We start from the raw sequence: 15,617 nt of genomic DNA, 5'->3' as shown, positions 1-15,617 counted from the left end.
CAGATTACCTAGTGCTTTGCTTTTAAATTAAAGTTTCTTCAAAGCCTCAAGATCCATAAAGAATATTTTTAACTGCAGTTTCTAACACTGACCATGTTCAGAATCAATGGAAGAATATATTTAAAGTAACGTACTTGAAACATCTTCAAAACCATCCCAGAACTCCTTGACGTTGGTGTTTGAAATAATACTGTCTTTGCAATTCAAGATATCAGCTTGCTGGTTTCCAAAATCTAGACTAATTGACTCCGCTTTCCACAGGCTGAAGTTCATTTTCTTATGCATACCAGACACTAAAACAGGCTGTAAACAATAAAATTAAATAATAATTTAAAAAAAAAAAATCAGTATTTATCCTTCTGTAAGCAAGCACCTCCTTCCATTAAACTGGAGTACAAATGCATCTCAAAAACATACTGAAGACCTTGGCCCTACAAAGCTGTTAACACTTCCTCCAACAGCAACCACACCCAAGATGTCCTACACACATCTCTTTGGAATCTGAATTTCTGTAACAGTAATTTCTTATTTATTATTAGCAGTTAGCTGAAGTTGAAACTACACAAGGTTCATATGTGGGCTGCACTTAACAAGCTTTTGCCCACTGCTAACAATACATTTTCAAACATGGCATTAGGCAAATCCGTCCTTTAACACAGAGTTCACGCTGAGGTCGCTTTATAGACAGAACAGCTCAGTACCTACCCTTCCTTGTTTCCAGCACTCTTTGAAGAGCTTCCAGTTGTTGTTGTTTTTATGGTCTCTGAGCCACAAAACGTGCTTATCACAGATCCATGAATACTGAATATCACTGTACCGCTTACTGCAGTCATCCTGAACACATTTTCTATCATCCTTTGGCTCATCTTTTATTTCAGATTTTACATTTATCTTTGGTGCTCTATTTGGTGGAATCTTGTTTTCTACTACTGAAGCAATTATGTCATCAAGAATATTTGGCATAGTCCTTCCACTCTTGCCACTCTATTAGAAAACAAACAAATGTATGCTTAAACAATCTAAAAGCAAATAAAGTTACTGTCGTCCTGCTGCAAAAGGAATTGCAACATTTCATTACCAATTAAAGGCTGCAGTTATCCACTTCCTTCGTGGAGAAATCATGCATTCTTACATGGAAAAAGAAGTATACAGTTATTACAAAACTCAATATATCAGACTCCTCCTTTGCTCTGTCAGGTTAAGGCCTTAACTAACTTCATGAACATTATCTTTATAGTGCGTGTCAATTATCACTATATACACATATATAAAAATGTTAATGCAAATACGTGTGCGTATATAAAGTTTTAATTAAAAATGAGTATTTAAAGCAATACAGCTATCAGACTGCTCTAACTAAAATGTACTGAAACAAGTTACAGAGCTTTTCGAATCCTGATATAAAAAACATGTCTTGTAAACACTTACCGCTGTTCCTGTAGAGTAAACGGGAGCAAAAGCAATACCAGCATCTGTAGAACCTAGACGCAGTTTGCCTGCTGTTGTAGTTAATAAATCTCGTAAAGTTGAGCCCTGCTCGTTGTTCTGGGATGCAGGAGGGGAGCTTTTGCAGTTTTGGGACTCCAAATTATCCTGGTCTTTCTCTTCCTTTGAATGCTTTCCAGAAGGACATTCTTTGTTCTCTAAAACAAAAATCATCATTGGAAGTTGACACTGTTGTATCGCTGTGCGGACATAGGAACAGCATCGGCACCCTGCATTTTATAGTGGTGATAACAGACTGTAGCACTAACACTTTATTCACCTGAAAACACACCAGAGGATGAACTAGATCCTTCAAAATGCAGTCAAACAGTGTGACCACGAAAAGGCCTTCCTCAGCACCTCAGACATGCACCTGAGTGAGGACCTGTCACAAATGAGAGATGCTGTAGCTGGAAATACTGCCACACTACACATGCATTCCACTAGTGGCTCCTCTGGGAACAGATTCTGATGCCACCAGGAGAAGGCATTGCAGTTTAAAGATTAAAATTAAAGGAGAAAAGAACATCGTCTTTTCTTTTTGTTGAACAGGAAAGTGTGTCAATTTTTCCTATTTAATTCAATTACGTATCACTGGTGCCCCCAGAGTCACGGACGTGATATGGCAATTTCAAACATATACCTTTCTTTTCTTCCCTGGCTTTCTGCTCTGCCAGATCAGCTAACCAGTGCAGCGGTGACTGGGATTCAGGAGGTGTTAACTTGCTGTCTGAGCTTACATCACTCCTTGGACTTGTATTCCCATTTGTCTCGGACTTTTGAGGAGTATTTTGCTGTTGAGACTCAGGCATGCACAGAGAAATTTTATTACTGTGGTTAAGGACGTTCTGCAAAACCTGCAAAGATCAAATTTATTTTTAAGTATGTAACGGTTTTATTGTACTTCAAAGACAAGGCTAGCACTTAACCATTGTATACGCAAATTAAAATGCAACTGGTAATAGTCACACATAAAAATCCACAAGTATCAGTACGCCTGAGCAAACTGTGGTGTATACACACATTTTAGACTCACCTGAGACACACCATTCATCGCAGGGAGCTTGCCAGCTTGGGTGCTCTGCTTGCTGGTACACTGACAATGGGATTTAATTTCAAATTTTTCTCTAATACTGTGCATAGCATCTAAGAGATCTGTCAAAACTAGGAGACAATTAAAAAGAAAACCATCAGCAGCTCTCAATGATTTTGTGACCCTCTTTACAATACACATGTAGTGATGTTAAAATACTATCTGTAAATCTTTTCAAAATTTAAACTATTAAGAACACTAAATTTAACACTCAAAAATACTGTAACAAGACCGTCCAGTTTACCTTAAAGCTCGTGCAGAAAGAAACAAGGTCTTTAATTAAATAATTGCACCCTACTCTTCTGAATAATCTAACCTTGACTCTACATTCCCACTGCATGGCACACACCAAGCAAGCCAGTCATTCATTATTTACTCCTCATTGTTCAACGGGTCCATCGTTGCTTCATGTAATAAAACTGTCAAAGTACAGACTGAAGTGAGCCACGTCTTGACAAAAAAATTAGTATGTGATCATGTAATTTAAGGTTGTTTGGTAATGGGTATGAATAGAAGAACAAAACTGAGGTTACGCAGGCAGTCTTCACTGTGGTGTTTCCAGATGAATGGTTCACTTCACAATTTAAAATTAAAACCAGTTTCAGTCTGGAACCTGTTCTGGGGAATGTCACAATATGAATTTATTATGGTATCTAACCAATCTTCATTTCTACCTGAACTAACATGCAACAACCCATAAAATAATGACTGGGTCTGTATTTCCAGCTTAAAATAACTTGGCAATTTACTTAACAAGTTTAAGGGCACATTTGAGTTTTCTGTTCTCTGCTCTGCATCAGGGGTGCCAGAGATCACAAGTAAAGTTGCACTAACAGCAACCACCACACCTAACAGCACTGCTTCCTAAAACTTACCTGGTTTAAAGAAAAATTCTGAATTCAGCTGGGTTTAGGATTACTGCTTAGTTTTTCATGTATCACAAGCTCCTTCACCACATTTTGTTTTAAGATGCCCAATCAGATGTTCAACCAAAACCACACGACATGAACCTTTTTTTTTGGGGGGTGGGTGGGACAACGGTGAAAAACAAATCCCTCAAAATCTGTTGCCATATAATGCTCTCAGCAGTACTATTCTAAGATTTTCTTCTAACAGTTAAGGTCAGATTTATTAAGTGTATTCTGGCTGGTTTATTCTGCTCTGAAAAGGTACAGAACAGTCACAACAAACACCATGCATTTCTTCACTGCCTGCCCCAAAACCCCTTCAGACATCTGTCACCATACTCCTCTCTCTCTCTTCATCATCTGTGCCCCTTGCTGTTAACTGTCCAGAATCACTTGCCTTCCTGCAATGATTTGACACCATTTGCAGGTTTTTAAATGGAAAATGAGAAGTTTCAAGAAGCAACTGGCCTCTCTCTTCAAAGAAAGGCCTGGATAAAAACACATCCTGCTTGTTCGCAGGTGGTCTTACCAGAGCCTGGAATAATCTGTGTTGGCATCAGGTGTTTGTGATCATGAGGCTGTCCCTTCACACACTTCATCCAGGCATACAGCTCCTTATCTGCAAAATAACATTGCCAATTGTTTTACTTTACTCGCAGTGGTACACAGACAGAGTTCTAGTCAGAAACGGTTTTCTACACATACTGTAAAAGTCTTCTGTCCCGGTATCCTGTGTGGCAAAAATCTGTGTATGACAGCTTCTTTTCACAGTAAGAGTTTTAACAATACTGAAATTGGAAACAGCTGCATCTGTAACATAGACCCTTGCCAATAACCTCAAAGTTTTGAAGTATATTCCCTTTATCACATCTAACAAGTCACCAATTTAGCACAAGCCAAAATCCTTTAGGAGTTCCTACTGAGGCAGTGAGACTCCCTTGATGAATTCTAGCACAGAAGAGACACACAGTCAGGCTGCAATTGTATGGTTAATTTTATGTGACACGATCTGCGCTCCAACTAAAAGTGGCTGTCTTCAACCAGAGAGGGCCAAACAAGCCAAAAAGATGAACCTGTAACCGAATTAATTCTCTGATTTGGCCTATCATGCAGCTGCACCCAAGTTACTGCTGGCACAAAGGAGAGGGAAGTCGCATCGTGGATTTATGTCAGACTAAAGCAGCCATGAAACCACAAGTCTGTACGTACTGGTTGAAAATCATTTGTGGCAGCAGACAGGGCCTAACTAGTAGGGGAGAGAGGCCTTCTATAAAGTTTCAGGAAGACTGTCCCTGCCAGAAAAACATGCAGTGTAAAGACAAGACAGAGGAAGAACGAGAGCAAAAAATGTCTGGCCAAGCAACTGGTCACCGATCTGCTATGTGATTCTGGGGCAGAAAGAGGAATGCAGTTTCTCTCTCAACCCCCAGTCTTGTATCATGTCCACTGAACTAGTTTTGAGACTCTTCAAATTTTTAGTCATTTCCTCAGCTCTAACACTGTAAACCAAGTACACTAAAGGAAACATTTAGCATATTTAAAGCATTGTTTTCTTACACTAATTTAATAGATACACGATGTACTAAATGTTCCTTTTGGGTAAGTATTAGATTTGTTAGCTGTCTTGTAGTTTTTATAACTCCAAAAACATTGAAATAAATCAAACCAAAAAATCAAAATAGCATATATCTACTTAGTGTATTTCATCACTGAAATGCCATAACGTGGCATTCCACTTGATGGTGCCATGAACTGTCTGAATCCAACAATGGATGCACATTCATTCATTCATGTAGTAATGAGAGAAGTCATTGATATATATCTGAATATGGAATATTTAAACTTCTAACAGTCCTGCTGAAGCAGGGGGAAACCAGTGTATTCTCCGTTACATTTAACAACTGTAAAAACAACTACTGGTTCCAGGAAAAATGGTGTAACATAAAGTGCTATTATATAGAAATGGGTGGGTGGTTCTGAATTTTGTGAGAGTACCAAAGGAGAGATACACTTCACACGTACCCTACAGCATCATCAGAACTAAAGCTGCAGCGAGGGAAGCTATCGTACTGCTGCTTTTGCGTGTAATGTTGTGATGAACAGTAAGGAGAAGGTCTTCCCTGTTAGAAGACTGAAAAGAAGCCTTCTTCTGTATACTGCTTTTTTAAGCTGTGAAGATATTTTACTAAAATTTTCCTGGCTGGTTAACACGCACACTATAAAAAGCCTCTGACTGCATGTTCCCACTAGGGTAAATAATGTTCAGCGTATATCCCAAGCCACGTCAGATGGATGAACACACACATGCGCACACACAGACTGAAGTCGGTTAAGAGCTGCTGAAGCAGCCTCCAGCATTAAACATTAACAACTGTTCTTGGTGTTGGAAAACACCAACATTAATTCCCTAGAAACTTCAGGCTTTGATGGAAGTCTCTGGGAACATCCTACAACCGCAGCGTAGGAGGCCTCTCACTGCAAGCCAAGGACAAAGTGGATGAGTCTGTCCATTTATTAAAGATGTGCCATCTAACAGTTAAACTTTATTTTACTAACATTTCACATCTGTGACATTATGCTGCTATGACAATCATGGAAATGCTTTTCAAAACAGCATTACACTGGAATCGGCTCCTGGCGCAGTGTCTGACGGCAGGACTGTGCCAGGGCACAACGCCTGCCACCCCGGGGAGGGCTGCGCCCTCCAAGAGGCAGCCAGAGCACCAGTGTCACAGCCCAGGGCTGGATGGCCGGAGCATTCTTCCAAGCCATTCCTCCCTTCAATTGCAACCAGGCTGGGTCACTCAGAAATCACAGGGTTGCAAGTCAGTCCTGTTATACTTCACTCCAGACTAAACTAGACATTTCCATTAAAGCACAGGAATTAGATTAAACTGAGTACGTGTGTAGGCTGCTGGATTGTGAAACCTCCATTAACATTCATTTTAAATACTATGTGAAGTGTTTTTCTCCATCTCTTTCTCTTTTATAATAAAAAAGTAGGCTGTTAAGTCAATATGACAAACTATGTACTCCTGAAGGGAGGACTCCAGAAAGCACTCAAATCAAGGCAAGTCTTAACAGCAGTGAGTTACCATAAAGCAGGGAGGTGTAATGGACTGCCAGTCCCACAGCTGAAGAACAAGATTTAACCTCGAAGGGCAAGTCACAAGCAATCTAAGACAATCTACACTGTAAGACTGAAAAGTGGACAAAGACCCAAAATAGCCCCCACAGCAGTTGCTTTCTGAATGACTGATTCTGCATCTACCAACAAAAAAGTGAAGCGAAAAAGATCCAAGAGAAACCAAAACACACTAGCAGTAATTTAACTTTACAGAAAGGCAGTTACACTAGTGGATCAGCATCTCTACAACAAATGAGAATAAACAGCCTATACAATACTCTAGTTCATAAAGAACTGACCTCTAGAACTTTTTCTTTCCTTTGCCTTGTAACAATCTAGGCAGACCACAAATCCACATTTTTGGCAGACCCAATGAATGTTAAATAATGTGGCTTCACATGCATCACACATCTCACGGACTCCTCTCACTGCTCTCTTCCATGCAATTTTGGCTGAAATACAAAATAAGCAGAATAAAAGGACTGAAATTTAAATGCAAAGCACAGAATGAATAGTCTTTATAGATGAAGCATTCATCATTTTCCCCTCAGATGCAACTGGGTGTGGGGGAAGGAAGTGATCCTTCACAGACAGACCATCAATATCTACTCCCCTAGTTGCATTAAACAGCATCCCCATCAATGCTACAATCAATACACTATGAAGAAATTAAAGCATCCAAAAAACACAGGCTAAAATACTAGAGAAAGAATATTCCTCCTCAACACGACTGGGTTGCAATTACAAAGAAGAACTTCTTTAACATATACTTTTAAACCCATGCGAAGAAGAGAGCTGGGGTTTTCACCTGACTGCCTATGGGACACATTTCATCTCAAGGGCAGCCAGACTGGTGAGCTGGGCAGTTCCAAGTCAGCAGGAGGGCAGGGAGGTGCCTGTCCTGGAGACCTGGCTGGTAACTCTGCTTCCTGCCCCACCTCCTCCCTGCACCGCCTGCAATCAGGGGAGCCAGCAGCCCGTTTCCAGCCTGTGCCCATCTGCTGTGGGCCAGAAGGACGGACTAACTGTGGCTTTGGTGGGGAGGAGGCGACAGTGTTAGCACATGTTTTGCAGGACCCACGCTGTCAAATTATTCTCCTTTGTTTTGGGAAGGAGATACGTCAGAAACACAGTGTCTGTTGGCAGGAGTCGGTGCCTGGCTCGCTGTGGGCCTTGGCTTGGAGCTGCCTGCTCTGGCTGGAGAGCGGGAGGCCAAGCTGGGAACTGAGGCTGCTCCAACCCCAACAGCAGCCTGGCCCCAGCCCTGGCCCAGCACAGCCACCAGCGCAGAGAGGGGGAACGGGCCGGCCCACTGAGGAAGGTCCCTGCCCCTTCCCAACATACCCTCTAGGAAAACAGCCTAGGAAAATCCAATGCGACAGTCCAGTGAAGGACTTGAAAAGCAATGGGTCACGACAAACACAAACACTCAGGTAAAACTGCAGAACGCTTGAAGAGTATCTGAGATTTCCTTACCGTCTTTTTTCACCCAGGACATGGCTGTTTTCTCAGATGTTACTAACTGACAAAATTTATCACCTATGATATCTAGAATGTATTTAGAAGTTTCTAGGTCCAGTTCATCGTCTTCATAGTTTTCATGTGTCCATAAACTCAGTGCTTCATCATCATATTGATCAGGAGAAGAGAAACCATCTATCCTAACCACTCCGTTCTTACTAAAAGATAACCTAAAAATGAAAACAAGACAGTTTAACTGCATGTGTCATTATATTCTGTGACTTACAGTTTACTTGCTAATTTACCTTACTGCTTATGTCTTACAACAACTAAGGATTTTTTACCTCCTTTAGCATCCTGCCATATTTTTTAATTTAAAAATAAGTCCTACTGCCAAAAATAGTTTCAAAGTGAACAGTAAGGAAGCATGAAAACTAAAACTAACTTTTTAGGCGCTTTTTGAATTTAGTTTACTCATCATTCTCGCTATACAACATTTATTTCTGCTTTAAAATTGCAGACAGGAAAATTCTCTTACTTTCCTTTTTGCCAAAGTTTGGTTCCATCTATTCCTCACCTTTAGTCTGACTCATATTTTCTAAATCTTTCTATTCTGGAGAAAGACTGAGTTCAAACACTATATTTAAATCTTTCTAGGTAGAACAAATCACTAATACAAAGTAAGGTTTTTGTATCCACTAATTTCTAACCTTTAAAGTAACTAAAGGCTTTCCTGTCATCCTACCCAATACCATTCCACTAACCCTGGCTATATTTAGCTTATTTTAAAGCTGTAGCAATTAATTATTCCATCTTGCATAACACAGGATAATTCATTATACATATCTGATTATTATAGTAGTTAAGGATTTTTACAGCAAAGCCAGTAAAATAGTCCTGAATTCAGAACTAAGTACCAAAAAAGATATTTAGATATGTATTTAATGAACAAGAAGAAATGATGCATTTTCAGTGATGACTTTGAACAGTAGTGCAGACTTTGTTTACAATTCAAGCCTTGCTATCTAAACACAATGACAATAATTAAACTGCTGTAAAATTTACCACAATGTATTCAAAATATCAAATTTTAAAATTCCGTAACTGTGTTTTAAAATGTTGGCAAAACTCTATCACTGATGTTCTCTCCTTTATACAGGAGAAAAAAACCCCAAACAAAACAACAAACGAAACTCTGACCCTGCCAGATTAGGAAGGAAACATTCTTACGCAGAAGGTATTTCAAGTCCAACACTGAAATGATTCCTGTAGGATTACCAAGTCTTGTAACTAAAGTTTTATGATAAAAAGTTAAACCCAATCTAGGGAACAATTTCCTGTCCAAAACGAGGTGGATACATACTGACAACACAGCCCACGCACAAATTAAAGCCGTTTTGTTCTGTCCCAATAGCTGCGACGCCTGCACCATGCTGCGTCCTGGAAAATTTTCTTCCCCACATTCGAGTTTTCCTTGATTGGCCATTAATTGTGAAAAAGAAAGTCGCAGCTCCTCCCGTCCTCAGAAAACACCCAGAAACCCTTGAGCAGCATTCCCACCATATACTGGCATAAGAACAATTATTAAATAAGAGCAACTCTGCGGTTGTGCAACTTGTCCAGAATAACTGAAGTTTGCCTTTTGAAAATCCCACTTCAAATGTCAGACACCTGTGTAATAGTGATGGGCTATGTTTTCTGCTTGCCTAAGGTACACTGGGCAGCTGTTCTGATGTCTTTGCTATAAAGCTTTAAACAGCAATGAAGTCAATCCACAAAAGAAATAAGAAATACAAATGTAAATACTGTTAAATTAGATGGTGTCTTTTATCAGGCAGACTGACTGAGCCAGAAAAATCAGACAAGCTCTCAAGCATGCAAGTCCTTTCTGAGTATTATTTTTAGAAGTTAAAACACCACATTATTAGGAAAATAGCTGTACTTACCGCCGAAAGTAGTAAAATCTACAAAATACCGGTGAGTGAGTTGGTTCTTCTCCTTTCTTACTTCTTATTAACCTACATTCTCTGCATTTTTGTAAATTTGGTCCTATTTCAGAGCAGGAATCATCCTGCAAAAAGGACTCTCCTGTTTGCTTCAGCTTCTTTACTTTGCGCCAATCTTTTAACACTGAGCGAGGTATACCAGCTGCGAAAGCAAGGAGAGTTTCAGATAAGGTAGTGGCAGCCCCTATTTGCAGAACCCAGACAGATCAGTCAGCGTTCAACATCTCTGAAAGTACATTTGTTACCTGTATAATATATTTCATTATTGCTTCCATTTATCTGCCTGTCAGCACTGAAGTTTAAAAACCAGGGCTACCCATTAGACTTGCACAAGCAGGAGACACGGTTAACTACCTGCTGAGCTACCAGAAATACCTAGGACACTACTTTCTTATACTAGGTGTGTTGTTCACTAAAATCATCTTTAGAACCTCATTCTTGCAAAACAAGCAAAGAAATACAATACCACAAGAAAGAAAGGTTTGAATTCTGTTTCAAGTGAAGATGTATGCAAAAAAGGCAACAACTTAATGAACGAAAGCAGAGCTTAAAAAAAAAATCCTACTGCTTCAAAATTTATTTTTGCTGAGGTTACAGAACGATTACAGAAGAGCAATTCTATTCACATGTAACTCATCTGAACTTAATGTAAAATATCCGGCATAAGGAAGAACAGACTCCATTTACTCTCTGTCAAGTTTGTTGGCTTTGCAAGGCTAAGCAGTACAATTCTATTTTCAATATGAAAGTCAGCAGATCTGACACTGAGTAACAGGAGGAGCAAATCTATTGAGTAATATGTGCAATTTTCACATACACAGTTTGAAACTGAACCCTGTTGTTATTTAACCAGGCTTTCATTTTAATGACTTTTAAAAGTGGCACCAGTTTTATCTGCAAATAGATAGAAGCATTTGTCATTTCATTTACCACTACTCTGGAAAGTTCGTGTCCTGTAAACAGGGATCTGATGTAGATGACAGAGAGGTCAGGGTGCTAACTTTGGACTTGGTACACCTGGGTTCAGATCTGCATTTTGTCAGAAATTACTTGTGCAAACTTTGCAAGTGACAGACTGCTTACGTCTCAGTTCAGAGCCTACAAAATGCATTCCCAACTCCCCCAAGATGGTAACTGGATTAAAACTTGAGAGTAGAAAAGGCTGAAGTACAGGTTTTCTAGTCCAACACGTTTTCTGCCTTAGAACAAGAGATTCTGGGTATCATCTGGGAGCTGCTAGACTCTCAAGCTCTGTGGGCAGGAACTTGGAAGACCCCCAAGGCTTGCAGGACTGTGAAATGCCTTGCTTTGCAGGAGGGAGCCTTGCAGCCTGGAGCTCTGAGCGCTCTGGCTAGCACACAGGCTCCTGGGGCTTTCCGAAACGGCACCGGGACAAAGCGGTTTTCAACCCTGGAAGTAACCAGATACCACCCACGTTGCATAACTACCACCAAGCCCTAGATCCTGAAGCACAGTTATCTTCAGCCACCTACAGGGAGCCCAGGCAGCCGTCCCATGGGGACCTGTTCTTTCCTGAACGCTCCTCAAGGTTGACTACATTTTTGTACAACTCTTTGTGGAAAGTCCTTTTCGTAAGATTTTCTTTTCAGAAGAAAACCTCCGACCAGCTCTCTCTCAGAAACTGTAACAAAGCTCCCCTAAAGCAAACTGACAGGAGTATCAGAAACATTAATTTATTTAATGGGTCAAGTAGGAGAAATGGACAGAAAAACCCCAGGTCTGTGAAGATTTCGAGAGAGGATGGCAAGCACAAGAAGCTGCTATGACGGGACAGGCCCAACCTGTGAATGTGCAGGACACAGGCTGTGCAATTCATAACGGAATGTAACACCAACTCCTACCCATTTCCTGACCGAAGTTCCATCATATATTACGATGTATCACTTCTATACTCAGGTTCTGCTAGCCAAAATGAGAAGTCACTGCCTTCCCTTAGGTAAACCACCCTTTAACAATAAACCTACAAAAAAGTCTTTTGCAACAATACAAAGGTCAGAAAGACCTAACATGTTACACATGTATATTTACACTTCAGTTTAAGAAGTGAAACTAAGAAAGACTATAGACATGCCCTCCTTGATCTTCCCTTTAGTTGGGGGGGCAGGAAAGAAACACTACTATCACTGGACTCAAGCCAGAATACCTCAGACAGACTGCAACACTTCCAGGACTCAGGACAACTTAGGGATCAAGTACTCTCGGATACCAGACCAGTAACTTTATACACTAGGCAGTGAAAAGCCAGAGAATGTAATTACAGGGAGCAGTACTCATTTTCTTACTACCTGTACTTTAAAATTCTTGCAAAAAGTAATTTTATGGTAGACTTTCTCATACTCAACCAGAACAAAGGAACAGTCCTTGGAGAAGAATACATTGGGATAAAAAATAAGATAAGTTCTCAAATAAAATCCCTCATGTTGGCAGACCAGTTTCTCTTTTCAGATAAATCTAGTTACAATTGGCTACATGCTGCAGTACTACACTTCAATTGATATTTTTATTTCCCTAAATTTCTTTATTCCTTAAACAAGAGGAATGTTAACACCATGTAACACACATGCTAGTTTGGAGTGTGAAATGACTCTCCCTCTAACCTTCCATTAAATTAACCAAATCATAACAAAGTGGCATCAGGCTCTCAAGGAACTGCCTCTGGCTTTCTGATCAAAGGATGAATTAAAGTTCAACAATAAAGAATCTCTTCCTCCAGTAGTGCTCTAAAAATAAATGCATTAGATCTTTTTAAAAGATTTAAAAAAAGAACCTCAATACAAATGGCACTATATGCACCAGTCTGTTGAGCTCTGATGGACAGCATAAACCAGTTTGTTTACTCCTTATTTTTAGATCAAGATCCAGTTTAACATATATACAAAACGCTGAATTTCTTAAACCAGGATATTTAAAACGGCCTCAAGACAGGTAAATCTGGACCAACTCATTCACACAAGCATGCTTTTTCACTCTTCCCAGTCATCACGCATGACAAACCCTTCAGGATTAACACTGTTAGACTTCACATTAGTCTGTCTCTTCCAAATCAGATTAATATATACTCACTGCTGTTACTGCCGCTCTGTAACTTCAGCTTGCTTTTTTCTTTGGCACTCCTGCTAAGAACACCATTCGGTTTTACTTCTTCTTCTGTATCACCCTTTTTTTTCTGCAAATCATTTTGTTTCTTTTTGTAAGTTGGCTTGGGCTGCCGTTTAGTCCTTTGCTCTGACTTGCTCTCGCTTTCATCAGAGTCTCCGCTTTCGGAGCCAGACTCATAAGTTCGTTTTGCTTTTCTCCTAGGGTGCTTATCTTCCTTCGCAAACTTATCTGCCAAGATTTTACTATCTATGTTATTTTGCAAATCATTTGATGTAGAAGCTATTAAATTGACAGTACATGGCTTAATAATTTCTGAAACACTGTTCCCTGAATTCTCTTTTTTATTAGTGTTTTTATCTTCCTCCGAATGCCTTGTTAGCCAAGCCTTTTTCAGTTTAGTGTGGTAGTTTGGCTGACTGGTCTGGGAAGTTTGCCCACTGCCTACAGAGTTCGCTTTGTTTATTGTATTACAGACGATAGCACTGTCTAGGGAGAGAGAGGTTGAAAATGTCTGATTTTTCACAGAGTTGGACTCAGTCTCACTGGTGTTACTACTTTTAAACTGAGCTGCAGCCAACGCTGCCTTGTGCTTTTTCAAATGGACAAAGTCGGTGGAGGTGGAGAATCCCGAGCTGGGCTGAGCAGCGCTGCCTGTCTTGCCAGCGGCGGGTGTAACCGGAGCTGGAGTGCTGACCTTGCATTCCTGGGCCTGCGCCACCGCCTGACTCGCTGCTCTCGAGGCAGAGCACTCCAGCGGCGCGCAGGCCAAGACCGTGTTCGATAAGGAGTAAGTCACTTCTGAACTACCCCAGCTTGACACGCTGGTAGTTGTTGCTGCTGATGCGGTGACATCCGTTTTGGTGCTGCAGATCAGAGTTGTGGTAGGGGTGACAGCACGAGGAATGCTGCCTTGCGAGACAGCTGGAAATTTCTTTTCATACTGTGTGCGAGCGCTGTCTGAGTTCATATTTGGCAGAATGATTCTTCCAGTCTCCCTGGCTTCCGCTGTTTTCAGGCAATCTGCTTGATTTGTCACAGCTGAAGATCTCTCACTAACTCGATCTTTGGAAGCAGACTGCATTACTGGTACACTATCGTATTTCGTGCTAGAAGGAGGACGCACAATAACAGACGCTGTAGCGGACTGTGACTTTCCACTCATTCTTTCAATGTGCCAATCCACTTTTTCGTTATTTGGGGCATTACCGGACTTCCATATTTCTGATAAATTCTGTTCAGAAGTGCCCTTGTAAACAGTCTGAGCTTCCTTCGGCTCCGGTACTAAAGTTGGTGGTTTCTGCAACTCCTGTATTTTGCCACCACCAGCATTAACGGGTTGAACGGGGGTTAGAGTCGGAGGTGAAAGGCTGCTATAGCTGCTTTCCTTCTTCTCCAGGTTCTGGTGCACAGGGGGGTGAAACACAGGGGCTCTGTGCAAGGCAGGCATACTCCGGAGTGTATTTGAAGACGAGATTGACAACTGAGTCGGGCTCCTGCTGTCACTTCTGAAAGAGTTTACAGAGTGAGACTGCACCGACTGTGAAAGCTGCTCGGGCATCTTGCTCGCAGAGCCTTCGCTCTCTGGTTGGTGCTTAATTAAAGGTGGAGGTTTTGAAAGAGAAGAAATGTAAGAGGGGAGAGACTGGGGACTAGCTGCTGTTGAAGGACAATTAGTTTGCTTATCAACATACGAACCTGGAGCTTCCTTTGATGGGTATGATCTTGGCGGTTCATTTACCACACTGTTAGACAAGGTAGTGAAATAGTTACTCTGTGGCAAACTCTGTGGAACTGAATGTTTCATTTTATACAGTTCTGACACAGAGCGTTCTGCGTCTTTGTCGTATTTTACTGAATGGCTTTTGGGACTCGAAGATAAGGACGTTACTCTGGAATAGTTCTCTCTCTCCCCCTCCAACGCCTTTATTTTAGCTGTAAAGGGAGCAACTTCAATACTTTCTTGGAGTATCCGTCTGTGTTCCTCTTTGTATTTGCTCAGTCGCTCCCCAGTCTCCTGTGGTGGCCTTGGCAGCTGGTTCAACATTGGATCTGCAAAATGTCTGTGCATATGGCTCTCCTTTGCCGTCTGCGTTCTGCTTTGCTCTAGCTCTGACTTTACTGGTGCAGTTGTAACAGAACGTAAAGGTTCAATAAACGCTTTCCTCTCCAGCTCTCTGAAAAAGGTTAAGCAGACACAGGTTAGTCTGAACATAGCGCCACATGCTAAATGGAAGACCTTTCTTCCCATGCTCCGAATGAAGTTATCTATTAACACAAAATAAACTTTTCTTTATATTAGGTACAATTTTCAGAAGCCTTCAGATGACTCAGGAACTCAAATACCATTCCAAGTCAACAGGGCAGAGTCTGTTTTGCAGCACACTGACAAGCTTTTCTCTATCAGGCACCCACGTTTA

At 40.9% G+C, this 15,617-nt stretch overlaps 1 protein-coding gene across 8 annotated transcripts in view; it reads right to left on the bottom strand.

Moving 5' to 3' along the window:
* JMJD1C (jumonji domain containing 1C) overlaps positions 1-15,617 on the bottom strand; it is a 163,533-nt gene that overhangs the window by 11,790 nt on the left and 136,126 nt on the right. For 6 of the 8 annotated variants that reach the window (XM_074924448.1, XM_074924451.1, XM_074924453.1 and 3 more), the window contains 10 exons: positions 13,165-15,374; positions 10,021-10,222; positions 8,090-8,304; positions 6,913-7,065; positions 4,016-4,105; positions 2,522-2,649; positions 2,129-2,342; positions 1,429-1,643; positions 706-984; positions 135-303 (listed from right to left, as the gene is read on the bottom strand). In XM_074924448.1, coding sequence (XP_074780549.1) covers positions 135-303; positions 706-984; positions 1,429-1,643; positions 2,129-2,342; positions 2,522-2,649; positions 4,016-4,105; positions 6,913-7,065; positions 8,090-8,304; positions 10,021-10,222; positions 13,165-15,374 — 3,875 coding nt within the window. The remainder of the gene's footprint in view (positions 1-134; positions 304-705; positions 985-1,428; positions 1,644-2,128; positions 2,343-2,521; positions 2,650-4,015; positions 4,106-6,912; positions 7,066-8,089; positions 8,305-10,020; positions 10,223-13,164; positions 15,375-15,617) is intronic. The other 2 variants (XM_074924449.1, XM_074924450.1) reach the window with 1 other exon arrangement.

This window comes from Athene noctua, chromosome 21, assembly GCF_965140245.1.
Source record: "Athene noctua chromosome 21, bAthNoc1.hap1.1, whole genome shotgun sequence".
NCBI classification, from domain to species: Eukaryota; Metazoa; Chordata; class Aves; order Strigiformes; family Strigidae; genus Athene; species Athene noctua.
The sequence above is the reverse complement of the archived record's forward strand: the minus strand, read 5'-3'. Positions and strand labels throughout refer to the sequence as shown.